At 42.7% G+C, this 14,845-nt stretch overlaps 1 protein-coding gene across 4 annotated transcripts in view; it reads right to left on the reverse strand.

Annotated features, from left to right (window-relative positions):
* Positions 1–14,477, reverse strand: part of myom2b (myomesin 2b) — a 31,801-nt gene extending 17,324 nt beyond the window's left edge. The window contains exons 1-17 of one of the 4 annotated variants that reach the window (XM_084476608.1): positions 14,376–14,477; positions 11,655–11,752; positions 10,250–10,307; positions 8,991–9,145; positions 8,518–8,604; positions 5,796–5,884; positions 5,558–5,608; positions 5,157–5,321; positions 4,649–4,810; positions 4,049–4,190; positions 3,089–3,288; positions 2,169–2,222; positions 1,643–1,770; positions 1,210–1,393; positions 920–1,094; positions 557–678; positions 73–260 (exon numbers count right to left, since the gene is read on the reverse strand). In XM_084476608.1, the coding sequence (XP_084332734.1) occupies positions 73–260; positions 557–678; positions 920–1,094; positions 1,210–1,393; positions 1,643–1,770; positions 2,169–2,222; positions 3,089–3,288; positions 4,049–4,190; positions 4,649–4,810; positions 5,157–5,321; positions 5,558–5,608; positions 5,796–5,884; positions 8,518–8,604; positions 8,991–9,145; positions 10,250–10,307; positions 11,655–11,731 (2,037 nt within the window). In that variant the 5' untranslated portion in view covers positions 11,732–11,752; positions 14,376–14,477. Of the gene's footprint in view, positions 1–72; positions 261–556; positions 679–919; positions 1,095–1,209; positions 1,394–1,642; positions 1,771–2,168; positions 2,223–3,088; positions 3,289–4,048; positions 4,191–4,648; positions 4,811–5,156; positions 5,322–5,557; positions 5,609–5,795; positions 5,885–8,517; positions 8,605–8,990; positions 9,146–10,249; positions 10,308–11,654; positions 11,753–14,286 lie in introns of all 4 variants that reach the window. The other 3 variants (XM_084476607.1, XM_084476610.1, XM_084476609.1) reach the window with 3 other exon arrangements.
* Positions 14,478–14,845: the final 368 nt, after the last annotated feature.

Raw genomic sequence — 14,845 nt, forward strand, 5'->3', positions numbered from 1 at the left:
AAAACGATAAGCCAAATGCATAATCAGCTTGAAAAAGTGAGCTGATCCTGAACATGGGCGAGGGGACGATACCTGATACACTCTCTCTGTGACCGGTGGGATGTGAACCTCCCTCCACACGGTGGCGCCGCTGCGTCTCTTGTCTACGAAGTAGGCATTGATGGCGGTACCTCCAGTGTGGAGCGGCTTTTTCCAGTTCAGCACCATAGAATGACCGTCGCAGCCCAGCAACGCAACGTCGTATGGAGAAGTGGGGGTGGCTGGAAGGTACAAGTTAATTGAAGTCAGGGACCGTTTTCGGAAGTATTTTTTTACTGAAGGCCACTTACAATGGATTTAAGATCAATTAACGGACAGGGAGGGGGGTTAGGCCTCTTGCATGGCTAGGTGTCGTCTAAGACTGCCGACATTGGGTTTCTAAACCCACAACCTAACCACAGTTAAGGTGTGTGGTCAAGATGCACCCTGCATCATTATTAGCAGGGCAGTATTGTGTAAAACAAACATAGGGGAGCAACCACAATGATAATGAGGAGACTAATTAAAAAGTACTGACTGAGTGCTGCTTTTACAGAGAGGGGGGAGGACTCCTGGGATTCGTCGCTCAGGCCCAGCTCATTAATGGCCTGGACACGGAACACGTAGGTCTCGCCGGTGGTCAGTCCACTCACAACGAACCTGGGGCGGGAAAAATAGAGATCAGATAATATGTATTAATCCCTCTATCCCTCTAATCGCCCTGGAAACACACACAGTTGTGACTGTGACATGACTACAAGACAAACATAGCGGTTGTGTGTGAGATCGGAACGGCTTGACTGCGCTGAACGCAGGCAGCTCTGATAAACCTTCAATACTTCAGTCATACAGCCAAACAGTTCTTGAGTACATGAAACGACACAATCACATCAGCACGTACTTTGTGCTGTTGTGAGGCTTGTGATTGGCAGAGGTCCAGTCATTAGATCCTTTCACACACTGGTCGATGTAGTAACCAATCAGGTTGTTGGGTTCCTTAGGAGGAGCCCATTGGATCAATAAAGATGTATCCGTTTCCCTGGTGGAAATCACCTGACCAGGGGCTGATGGTACACCTGCAGAAAACAAATCAGAATAATAACATTGATTTTTATTTAAAAAAAACTATGTTCATAAAATAGAAAGAACAGGATTCTGCAAAGAAGAAAATATATATTAGATCAAGCTGACCTTTGAGCGCCTGGGTCTGGATAAGTTCAGATGGTGTGGAGGGTTCACTGGTACCGTACATGTTGGCGGACAGCACTCTGAACTGGTACTCTTTGCCCTCGGCCAGGTCAAACACGGCGTAGCGAGGGGATCTGATAGGCACCTGCGTGTTCACGCGCTGCCATGCAGCAGTGCCGACCTGGCACTGTGCGGAGGGGGGAAGAGACGAGGGCTTCACTAACACTGTTGCTTGGGAAAAGCTGGAGCAACAAATACAGCGTAGAAGTGGCCACTTTTCTTGGCAAGTTGTCGTGACTCGTGCGCTCCTCAAAACTCAACGCATAGCGCCACCAGGGCACCACCTTCAGACTATGACCACAGGGCTATGACCACGGGCATTCATGGGATTAGGTGGTGTATTTGTCTGGTGGTATTTATATATTCCACACGTTACCTTTTCAATGTAGTACCACATGGGTGCCTTGCTGGAGTAGGCAGGGGCCTTCCAGCTCAGAACGACATAGGTCCTGTCTGTCTCTGAGGCGTAGATCCCTGATGAAGCTCCAGGAGGTTTTCCCTCAGCTGAGATTGTAAGTCACCCACAAGAATACAAAGAGGTGATGATCGCGCACATGATGGTCAATGTGTGGCCGGCATGCCCACATGTAGACACACGCTCACGCACGCACAGACTCACACATACTCACACGCGCACTTACTCACGCACATTCAGATACATTTTATTATTATTATTGCTTTGATTTCTCAGACTACATCGTTAGCAGTAGGACAGATATAATCACCTCTCTCAGTGCTTCAACTTAATATCCGTTGTAATCACATGTTACATCACATTTCCATCACAGCTAATGGTTCATAATTGCATATTCTTGACCCGTCTTATCTTTACTACCATTTTAATACCACTGAGAGATTTTGCTAATTCCATAATTATATAATGTACAAATTACTGTGCCTACCTTCCATATCATCATCGTAAGACACCACGTCAAGTTTTCCTCCGAGTTTTAAGGCTATAGGGTGAAACAAGAAAATCATAACTTAATCATAAACAACGTTAATAAGTTCTAAAAGTATGTTATGACACATTGAGCCGCATCTGGATTGAAACTGCACAACACAAGCTTTCATAAGGTCATTCGCAATGACCAAGATACAGAGGCCATCTGTCTGGTGCTAAAAAGGAAATTAAAATAATGAGCTGAAGAATTCGATTATGCTTTTTAATCTCTACATATCTCATTCATTACGTTTATTAAATGAATCAGTTGGGCCCATTAGTCAATGTCTACTAGTGGAGCACGTTGGATCCTGTCCATAATGTCAACACAGTGAAATATCATTGTTGGCAGCGGATAGGAAAATATATTCACGTTATAATTGAAGATGACATGCTCTTGTCCAAATAGAAGCTGTTTAACGAGGACATCATTTGGCTAAGTGTCAAAAATGTAAGGGAAAATGTAAAGAAAAAAGCTATTATGTCAAACACTGGAATAAAAATGTCCAGAAAAAAAACCCTGTTTCTGAACATGAGACCAAGGTAACATGAATGTTTTTAGTCCTCCTATTAATCACTGATTTGTAATTTCTTTTGGACGATTGCTTGAATCCTTGGTATGTCCTAAAAGGCTTGCTCGTTTCACCTTACTAAGTTAGTTTTAAACATAAAATACGCTGAAAATGTCCAAAAATAAACTAGCTACAATAACAAGAATAACACAATGAGCTGAAATGCATACCAGTCACACTCCATCATGCCATATGGTAGTGGTGTGTGTATCGCGGACAATCCACTGCATTAATGTACTTGTTGAACACCTGGATCTCCCCTCTGGGATTAATAAAGTGGTATCTTCCTCTTCGGTGTGCTTCTCACCGTGCAGCCTCTCGAACTCGGTGGGGTCCAGAGCGGCGATGGGGTCAGACATGCGGGACGGCTTGCTGATACCGCGCGCGTTGACGGCTCGGACTCTGAAGTAGTAGGAGTGGCCCTCGAACAGGCCGGGCACGGGGTATTTACAGATCTTAATGGGGTGGTCGTTGCACTGGGCCCAGTTCTCTGTCCCCACCTCACATCTGGGAAAGAAGAAGAGTCGTGCAGCAGGTTAGTGTAGGGACTCGGGTCAAGGGACTAGGCACAGGGGGCAAAGGACTCGGGACTCGGGACAAGGGACTAGGGACTAGGGATGAAGGACTAGGGATAAGGGGCATGTGACTAGGGACTAGGGACTAGGGACGAGAGTCAAGGGAGTAGGAACGAGAGACTAGGGAAAGGTATTGGGTTTGATGTTTGTGTCTGAATGGACATATTAGACAAAGCTAAAGTAGTACAAAATGAAGTAAATAGAACCACATTATAGAATGACTACAGAAATTATGCTTTAAAAAATGCTGACGTTGCATTAAATCTAATTATACAAATTAAAATTAAAATTAAATCTATCACAGAACACGTTGCTGGGCATTAAGAGCGGGCGTTTAAAATGCCCTTCATTCAGAGGGGCAGTGGTGCTTGTGTTTCATGGGCACCAGTGTTACCTAAAATAAACCTTTAGGAATAAAGACAAAAAACCTTGGTATAAATCGGCCTATCCATCCATCCAATAGTGCTTCCTATAAATGATGAACCCTGTGGCTTAACGCCGCTAAGTGTTCTCATGGCAGTGTGCCAAAAGATGCCATGCTGCGTTCTTCTGTGTGTGTGTGTGTGTGTGTGTGTGTGTGTGTGTGTGTGTGTGTGTGTGCGCGTGCATGCGTGTGTGTGTGTGTGCGTGTGTCAGTGAGAGAAAGACTGAGCATGTGTGTGTGTCTGTGCCACAGACGTGCTCTTCCTTACTTGTCCACAAAGTAGCCCAGGATAGGGCCCTCCGTGGTGGTGTTGGGGGGCTTCCAGGACACGATGACGTAATCCCTGTTTGCGTCATGGATCCTGATGTCCATCGGCGCCCCGGGAGCTCCGGCGACAGGGGGGGGGCCGTCTGGAAGTGCAGCGACGGCACAAAGGAGGACCGATCATTCAGTGCATTTGTTAAGGCGCGAGACATAGGCTCGCTGGACTTTTATGGAACAAATTATTATTTTAACTTCATCTAACCATCCACTCTAAATCAATTTGCCCTCTCTCGCTCTCGGTCGATCTTGTCAATCTATCAGTTTTACAGATGATGGTCTTCAGTCCTACAGATTAAGATCTCTCTCTCTCCCTCTCTATCTCCCTATCTAGCCCTACAGGTGATCTCTCTCTTTCTTTCTCAATCTCTATCAATCCCTTTATCTGCATACAGATGATCTCGCTCTCTTTTTCCCTCTCTCTCTCTTTCGAGATGATTTATCTCTCTCTCTCTCTTTCAATATCACTCTCCCTCCAGATTCCAGATGCTCTCTCTCTACAGATGATGTATCCCTCTCTTTCGTTCGCTCCTCGGCAGTGTCTGACCTGAGACGGAGATGAAGGCGCTGTGCTCGGCCGTGCCTCCCTTGGTCACCAGACGCAGTGTGTACAGGCCTTCGTCGTCTTTGAACAGGTTAGGGATGGTCAGGGTGGAGATGCCCCGGCCCGTGTTGATCTTCACCCATTTAGAGTCAACCAGACGGGTGTCTGAGCGTCAGACGCGAGGGGGAGGAGAAAAGAGTATCGCCATTACAACGCCATTGCCTTCAAATGAACCTATGTTCCGAATGAGTCTTTATATATGAAAGGAGCAGCAGAATGGAGACATCTCTGGTCAGTTTAACAAATAGCGTGAACATCTATTGAAAATATAGTATGTACACAAAAAATATATACTATTTACTTAGTCATTCGGCGCTTCTATCCAAGTCCGTCACTGGGAATTCTGATACAGGTTATTAAGAAGCAAGTACCCAACCCGGTACGTCAAGGCTGGATGTTGAAACACAGTGCGTCTATGCTTCTATATGTTGATGGTTTCTGTGATGTTTACCATCGCGGTACCACTGGCTGTCGGGCTGCAGGTTGGCCAGATTGGGTTCGAGGTGCATGGAGGCAGTCAGCGAGGCGGAGCCGCCCTCAGAGGCGAACACGGGCCCAAACTTCTCAGTGAAGGTGATGTTGATCTTAGTGTACTGGATAGTGGGGAGCATGGGGGCTGGAAGAGACCAATCAGAAGGAGGCGACAAAGAAAGGGAGAGCGAGAGTGATAGAGATAAACAAAGAGAAGGTGAGTAAAATCAAAGCGGGAAAGAGGTGATGCTGAACAAATGAAAGACGTGAAATCGAGTGATGCGAAACGAAAAACGAGTTCAGTGTCAGTAGCATCACACTTAAATCGTCATTGTCATATATTACAAAATTACATGATTCCATCAATATTGACAACCTTACCGGTGTAAGGAAGCCATGCGTACGCACAGGACTCATCCTCCTGCCTGAACCCTGGATGGTAACACAGAAAACAATGGGATTGATATCCTTTATATCATCATGATCACACACACACACACACATACACACACAAGCCCCATCACTCAGCGCACAGTGATCAAACGGGAGTGGAGGATAATTTGGGAGGGTAGAGATTGTTTCAAGCAGCTCCAGGTGCAGAGAAGGGAGGAGTGCTTACTCTTGACAATAATGGAGGCCTGAGAGGAGGCCTGTCCATGGATGTTAGATGCCACAGCTGCGTACAGGGCCGTGTCATCTGTGCCACACCTGCAGAACAACAGCAAACACAGAGGCAAACCTCGCCAGTGAGACTGTGACAGTACTGATGGAGTCCTCCTTTTAAATGCAGTGACACCTTTTTTTTTTCTTTCTTTTTTTGAGAAAACTATTCTTTCAACAGAACAAGCTTTTTCAGTTGTTTTTATTTTACTGTTGGTGTCTGTTCACGCTAAATGTGTAATGGGGGGATTCCAGTCCGACAGATGCCGAAACATTATGCGAGCTGCCAGGGGTAATGTTGCAGACAATGCAGAATCCTTCCCAAGGAAATGTTTGTTGGGTTGTCGTGCAGTTGATGTCATTACTGCTAGTGACATGCCTCATCTCCATTTTCACACAACAGTGTGTTTCATGCTGGGGGGAATCTCTGCTGTGAGCCAGACTCCTGGTGAGTGTGAAATCCTTTTGAACCTCATGCAAATCAGGGGTCTCCCCTGATGTTACACGTTCATTGATAAATTATTGATTGCACAAACTGTGTATTGGTTGCCTGAAGGCACAGTAAATAATTAAAGTAAATAAAATAAAGCCTGCATGTATGTATGCATGTATGTATGGATGTATGTATGTTTGCATGTATGATTGTATAAATGTATTTATGTATGTATGAATGTACATGCATACAGGGTAAAAATGATGATGGGGGGGAGGTGGGCTTTGCCCCCCCAGACGTCATGAAGACCCATGTAGGGTCTTTTAAATATAAATTATTCAAATGAGGTATAATATACTGTATATATGAAATATTTGTAAATATGCATGTCTTGTTCTGTGTCATAATATTGTATCCAACATGACTATTCCAGATGTAAGCAATTGTTGTATTGGGGATACAATTTTCCATGTAAATGCAGCAAATGATGATGCATTGTGAAAACTTTTTTGGGGGCCAGGCTGTTCTTCCTACGCTATTGCATAGTAAATTGTCTGGAAGTTTCTTGAGTTCATTTGTTACATGTTAAATGTTACATTTATGGGAAAAAGTCAAAAGTTGGAGACCCCCCAGAATGAGATAATTGATGGTGCAAATTAGATAATTTGCACCCTGCATACACAGTACTACATACAAGTACTGTACTATGCATGTTTGCATGTAAGTAAAATACACAACGAGTAACAGTGTTTGTGTGTGCGTGTGCGTGTGTGTGTGTGTGTGTGTGTGTGTGTGTGTGTGTGTGTGTGTGTGTGTGTGTGTGTGTGCATGTGTGGCCGTGTGTGTGGGCGCGTGTGTGTGGTTGGAGCTGTAACACACTTCTGGAGCTGGGCTGAAGTGTGTTGAAGTAGTTTTAGAGAGTGAGTTGGAGGGAGGTGGGGCCACAGGTCAAGTGACAAGCATTCTGAGGTGTCATGTAGCGTCCAGCTCAGCACAATAACAGCTGAGTGCCCTTAAACTAGAGGGGAGAAAGGGAGGGAGGGAGGGTGGCTCGTCCTGCTGGTGACCTGGGTCTTGTCCTGAGTGTAGAGACTAGTCTGAGCTCCAGGCCAGTGTGGCTTTGCATTTGACAGTGACTGAGACAGAGTGAGCGTGTGGGTGGATTCTCTCCTCAAGCCTTCTGAGAAATATCCATCTTACTGGGGCAAGGTAAAGAGGAAAATGGTATGGATCCTTTGATCGAAAAGGACAATTTCCCTTCATGAATTGTGAATGACATTGGCGGCGTGCAGAAAAGATATTGAGTTTAAAAGGCAGAAATTGAATTCCGTATTCGAACAGTGGTTACTGGCGGCCCAATGATAGTTCACAGCTTACTGATACTTGGAAGCTGATTGACACAATTGACACAATTTGAGTAGATAATAGATGTGAAAATATATTACATTTTTAACCTTAACTATTTTTAAATGTTTGCTTTTATTACTACTTTGTATGTCAATTATGGCACACATTGCCTTCCTTACCATCCACCTGGAAGGGATGGTACCATCCCCACTCTGTGTTTCTTCTCAAGATTTCCTTCATGCTAATTAAGGGAGTTTTTCTTGCCTTTTCGGGGGCTAGCAGGGGCCAGTGCCCCGTAAAACTGAGCTCGGACCCCCCAGCGGCCCCCCCTCCAAACGTTTTATATTTTCTTTTTCTTTTTTTTACCTCTGTCCGGACGGGGAGTCGATTGCTTGCGATGGTGTGGCACTGACGCACAAGGCAGAACTTGAGATTTGTGATGCATCATACCGACTTTATTGCTGTTGGTGATGCAAAACTGTTAAAATGTATGATACTGAGTGGTTTGATGTCAGTGAAGGAAACCCAAAATGTTGTAATATTGACGATTGTTTTAACTAATGAAACATTTAAAATGTATAATATTGACAATTGCTGTAACTGAAGGAAACACTTAATACTATGCTACTGAAATAAATGCTGTAACGGGAAAAAGCTAATTATTGTATATTGTGTTTTTGTATGTCGTTACTTAGTACTAAACTAAAGATTTTACATCCCAGGTTCAATGTGCCCCTCCAGCAAAACTACTGGTCTCAGTCTGGCCCCCCATAAACAATTGGTCGAGAACCGCCCCTGGGGCTCGGGTTAGCGGGTGTCAACAATACAAGACGTATTAAGTCCTTTGACACTATTATTGTGATTAAGGGCTACTTTGTCCAGAATGAGTGATCAAACCTACCTGGGAATCTCCAGAGAACGCATGCCAACTTTGTCATCAATGACGTAGTGTCCAGCGGATGTGTTCAAGATCACACCATCTTTGTACCTTTATCAGGATGATAAGGGCATTAGAAACCCATTGATTGCTGTCAAAAACCTGCCATTCATGCATACCTGCTGTGGTACATTAAAGACATATTCTACTTCTGAAGTAAAACCAAACCAGGTTCAGGGCTAACATATTATTTCACATTATGTTTCAATAATTATGTTTCAATAAAATTTCACATTCATATTTCAATATGTACACATTCTATGAAAGAAACTCCATAGATGGATAGATAGAATTGTATTGTCCTTGAAGTGAGGACAAATAAAATAAAATAAATACTAAATACATTTTCACAAACAAAGGAATCCATGTTTAAAACAAAGAACATATACATGGTATACAGGACTTAATAATACATGGTAAAATGAGTAATGACCGACCATTGCACGGTAGGCATGGGGAATCCCTCCACGGTACAGAAAAGCTTGATGGGGGTGTTCTCGAACACGGTGTGGGACCTGAGCCTGACCACGAACTTGGGGCCCCTGATCATGGACTCCTCGCGCACATACTTCTCCACCATCTTCGTCCTCACCTGAACGCCAAGCAAGAACAATGAGGGCCGATGACGCCAAACACAGGTATTGGTTAGCACAGATACTAATCATACTATTTAGTACTCAATTGTATGCATTTCCAACCTCTGCTATACCTAAGGTCTATATGTACTTTTTAATGTACTTTTTTAATTAACAATCTTTGTCCAGGTGGTTCCAGTCACAGTTGCCATGTGCTTATGTATTCCACATCGTTCCTATGACTTAGCAACACAGAGGGCGGGAATACACGGAGGACTGTCACCATTGCAGTGACGAGCGGATTCCAACTGCAAGGCGGTGGATCTGCTAAATCCACCCTAAGCCCACAATTTCCGTGACATTTCCTTCTGCTCAGCCGTTTGGTGTTGTCTGTCAGTACAGTTTAACTCTTCAGATCCTCAGTATTTCAAAATGTAAAACCTCTTTGTCTTGGTGATTATGTATATGGTAATTATCTTCCCCCTGCTCTCCCTGCCATATAAACGAGTCATATTTACCATCAACAGAAAATCAATGGTAAAGGCCGCTAGATAAACTATGGTATTGGGCTATTGTATTGGGCTTTGGACCTCAAGATATTCTTTACATCATTTCACTGGGACTAAGCATGATGTTGCCATGTGACATAGCCGTGTCAGTTAGCCTGCTAAGAACCCCCACATTGGGAGGGAGAGAGAGAGAGAGAGAGAGAGAGAGAGAGAGAGAGAGAGAGAGAGATAGAGAGAGAGGGTGGGATAGAGAGAGAGAGAGAGAGTGGGAGAGGGTGACAGAGATAGAAAGTGACAGAAAGAGAGGGAGCGAGATAGAGAGGGAGAGAGTGACAGAGAGATGGAGAGAGAGTGAAAGAGAGAAAGTGACAGAGAGGGAGAGACTGACAGAGAGAGGGAGAGAGAAAGTGACAGAGAGAGGGACAGAATGACAGAGAGGGAGAGAGAGAGAAAGTGACAGAGAGAGAAAGTGACAGAGAGTGGGAGAGAGAGAAAGTGACAGAGAGAGAGAGAGAGAGAGAGAGAGAGAGAGAGAGAGAGAGAGAGAGAGAGAGAGAGAGAGAGAGAGCGAGAGAGAGAGAGAGAGACAGAACAGCAGGCATGGATCCTTACCACTCCCTGGATGCGAACTGCTGCTTTATGCTGATAGTCGTCCACCACTGACTCAGAGCTGAAGGCACACACATAGTCACATTCGTTGATGAGGATTAGGAAAAAATGTAATGCCTGCCCTGCATATTGACTTGTTACATGGAACGGCTAAGAACTTATGAATTGTTTGTTTGTTTTCCAAGATTTTCACAAACATTATAATATTCAGTTTTTTAATTGAAGAAAAGTTGTAGTAAAATCCATTAGTTACATTAGTTAGTTTCAATTATATATTTGGAATAAATGGCTGACAGTCTGCTACATTAGAAAAAAAAAAATAATAATAAAAGAAAAACTAAAAATCCTCATAAGATCCTCTATCCTCCAGCATAGAGTTGAAAAGAATATCACAATTAGATATGTCCAGTATAAAACACATTTTAAAATAACAGTAAAGTAAACATAGTTAAAAGTTAATAGAGAACCACTGAAATGGATTGGAATAAAAAACATATTATATTGTACAACACAATCTGCATGGCTAAATCCATTCTCAATAAATCGTGTTGGACACAGGTAAACACATAATCAATTGTTAGAATGTGGTTTAGGTTAACAGATGGCAGAAACTTAAAGTCAAACAAAAGCAAGGTCAGTGAAAGAAAAAGAGTTGCTCTTTATTGCTCGCACACGTACATAGACGCCAACTCACACAAAGGATAAACAGAAACACAGCTATGAACACACACTTAAGACATGAACATGCGATTGACAGTAAGTAGGTGATGAGAAGGAATGTTTCGAGATGTGTTTGAGAAGAGCTGTCATCAGTATTAAAATGTGGAGCAATGAGCTACAAACACATAAGCAATTTTACTTAAAATTGTACTTAAGTAACCCATAAAGATAATTCATATTGGGTTGGCTTTGCCCTTTTTATACAAAACGAATAAACACATTTATAGCTAAAGTATCTCATGACTGGAGTTGATCCTATAACTAACATTTCCTGCAGGGCTATTTGTATGACTAAAGAATATGCTCTTTTTTTTAGGTGTCCTTTCTGTTTTAAAGAAATTGCATGAATGTGGGTAACATTGATGCGTAAAACAGTTAAAAAGCCTGTTAAGATTGATTAATAGTGTCAAGTTTAGATAAACACATATATAAGAGCATTTAATAAGCATTTTAGAGGTTTTTTTTAGAGTTTGCAAAAACCCTGAATTAGTTAGAAATAGTAGGTTAGGTTACAAATGGTAGTCCTTTGTTAGACTAGGCCTACTTTATTAGTACTGTATTATTATCATTATTATAAGCGCAACTAGTACTAGTATAAGTACTAATACCACGCCTTTCTGGTTTATTACGTTGTTACGTTATTTTGTTACACTTAAAGCTCTGCAAGTCTAGTATTGTACAACTGTACCTGCTGTATTCTTTAACCACATATTTACTCTGTTTGTGGTAGTATTCGTGGTTGTAATTCCCAGATCTCATCGCCATGGTGACACTCTAGATACTGGCCTGTGTAACAAACAGGACATTGATACTCTTACATTAACACATTAACACACATGTGTCACACACATGTACATGTACATAGACACTGTAGCCTCATGTCTTGTGGGATACACAGGACAGGAATGCTCTTACATTAACACACATGTGTGTAACACATACACGTACATAGACACTGTAAATGCTGACCTGTGTGGCACACAGGGATATGAATTCACATACATAAACACACACGTGTCACACACACACACACACACACACACACACACACACACACACACGCACACACACACGCACAAAAAGACATACACACATGCCCAGTAAAAAAGACAGATAAATCAATGACATGTTATCCAAATGCAGTCTTGTCTAGTGTGTATGTATTCACCACAGATTCTTATCTATGTTTCTATGTATTTATGTAGATATCATGTCAGATTAGACAATTGATTGCAACATAAAGAGTTGCACAAACACACGCAAACACCCACACATAAACAAAATTTACATTAGCATATTTAGACTACAACTTTCTACCTACTTCTGCAGATGTATAATTTTAAAGAGAAATGTTGATTTATTTCAAAATGTCCACCTGACTTAATTATGCAGCAACGGCACATTGCTTTTTATACTATATGTTCAAGCCATGATGGTCTTTGTACACATACCATTCCTGTAGATCAGAGATCTGACTCACGAGTTACACACATTCCTTAAATAACCCAATATAAAACACATAACGCATCATCTACGCAGCACTAAACTGACATTTCCAGTAAAAAAAAAAGGAATGACGGTATGAGGTATGACGTGTGACAAACTAACTGCCACTGCAGTCAATTTGCTATTCATAGAACACCATTGCATCACGGTTCCTCTCCTGGCGAACTCAAAGCAGAGCCATATATAGAAAGTGTATCTATTGCAATAACCCAAGAGCGACCACATTCGGTCAAGCCAATTATGTTTTTGGTAAGACTGTTAGACCTTTTCTTCAAGCATGATGAAGTCAAATTTGAACGTTTCGATCCAACACTACACTAGAGGGAGCAACATAACAGCTACACATACTGAAGATGAATGGCCATAGATGAAGGACCATCAAAGATGTAGCTATTCATTATTATAATAACCACAATACACCCACACACTGAAAGTAACATTGCACTTTTTAAACATGTACACCAAACATTTTTCAACAATATTTGTTATACTATAAGCTTAGGCTGAAACTGCCCACTGCCAACTTCCCACTCTTGCATCATACACTGAGGCAAAAGAGAACATTGTTGTCCTACAACACTGCTCTGGTTGTAGGTGGTCTGGTGTCAAGTGACAAATTTAAGATGAAACATGCTCAACTCAAAAGCATACATACTTGCAAGGCTTGAGTCTGTTGAACAGGCAGTTAAACCTACTCATCACTGTCGATCTTAACTGACTTAACTGACTGACTTGACTCACTTAACTGTTTATTTGACCGTTCATTCCTAATCCTTTATGAAATACTTGATCTTCTGCATAGATTATGCACAATGAATACAGCCATTTCCAGCCATTATTCTTCATTGACAACATACTCTAATCAGAATGCCAGCAACGGTCTGGTGTCAAGGTATAAAGATGTATATGTTCTGTCTGAAGTAACTACATCTGTTGTCATCGACATCGTCATCGTCCAGGCCTATATCCCAAAAGGGCAGCTCTGTTGTTATCATTTCCCAGTAGCAGACCATAGTCAGTACTTGTACCCTGTACCAATACCATGTACCCTGTGTCAGTGGCATTACCCTGTGTCAGTGGCATTACTCTGTGTCAGTAGCATTACTGTGTCAGTAGCATTACCCTGTGTCAGTAGCCTTACCCCGTGTTAGTACCACTACCCTGTGCCAGTACCACTACCCTGTGTCAGTACCATTGCCATGTACCCTGTGTCAGTATCATAACCCTCCACTCTGTGTCAGTACCATACCCTGTGTCAGTCCCATGACCAGGACTACTCATATGACAGCCAAATGACATCTGAACTCCTAGGTTCCCTCCATGAACACTTCAGGACTACAGGACATAAATCCAAATCCCTCAGCTTCATAACCCAGGAATTGCTTAGATTGACTGATAACCAACATATCTTTCAGCATCTATATTGTATGTAAATACAAACCAGGCGTAATTTAAGATAATTCAATTGTCAAGAGAGTTAAAATAGCAATTAATAACAATTCAGAGTGTTAACCTCCCAAGAAACAGAAATAAACAATGTGTCAACAAGCAATCCTTTTATCCCCAGTCCACTGGGAGTCCATTAAATACATTTCTCAGGCAATAAGATCCACTCTACAGCAAGATCTCCATCCATCTTCATTTTATCAAACCTGGAGAACCAGAGGTTATTTTCATTGCTGCTGAAGCATTCACTTCCACGTACATTATATAATACAATCAATAGAACCTCCTCCCATGACCCCATTCATTATCATATAGGTGCTCAGCTTCACACGACCTTACGGCACGCGACCCTTCAACCATCATCCTACCTTGGTCTACCTGCTGCAAAACAACAATGGGGCAGGTGTACCACGGAGCCGCTATTGATGGTGACGGTGGTGGTGGTGGTAGTCCTTACCCCTCGAGATTTCCTGCACCGAGCCTTTCGGTCGTAAGCCTGAGTCCGCAGGGAGTCAGCCTTAACAAGCTGGCGACCAAAACCTCCACCCGTGTGTCTGACAGACCCCCACCCGCCTCTTTGCCAAGGCCTTATAAGGTGAGGGAGCAGCCTATATATATCCTGGCTCCTTCAAGACTCTCAGTGGCGTTAGGGGCCTTCTGCTTAAATACACTTGGCCATTGCAGAGCTCACTGGCAGCCATGTTTTCTCCCTGGCTCCTCATGCTGTGGTGCTATTGCTGATTGGCGACTTATGAGATGTTTTTAAGAATATCTGAAGGAATAATAGATAGAGAACAACAGTCACGTGCCATCAGAATGTTAACCGTTAACACATATTGTCCTACATTGGCAATATGCTCCAGTCACTTACTCTAGTTTCAGTTTCATCGTACATGTTGTCTAATCTGACCTATACAGTTTGGGTTT

The sequence above is a fragment of the Micromesistius poutassou genome, assembly GCF_964030765.1.
Source record: "Micromesistius poutassou genome assembly, chromosome: 12".
NCBI lineage: Eukaryota > Metazoa > Chordata > Actinopteri > Gadiformes > Gadidae > Micromesistius > Micromesistius poutassou.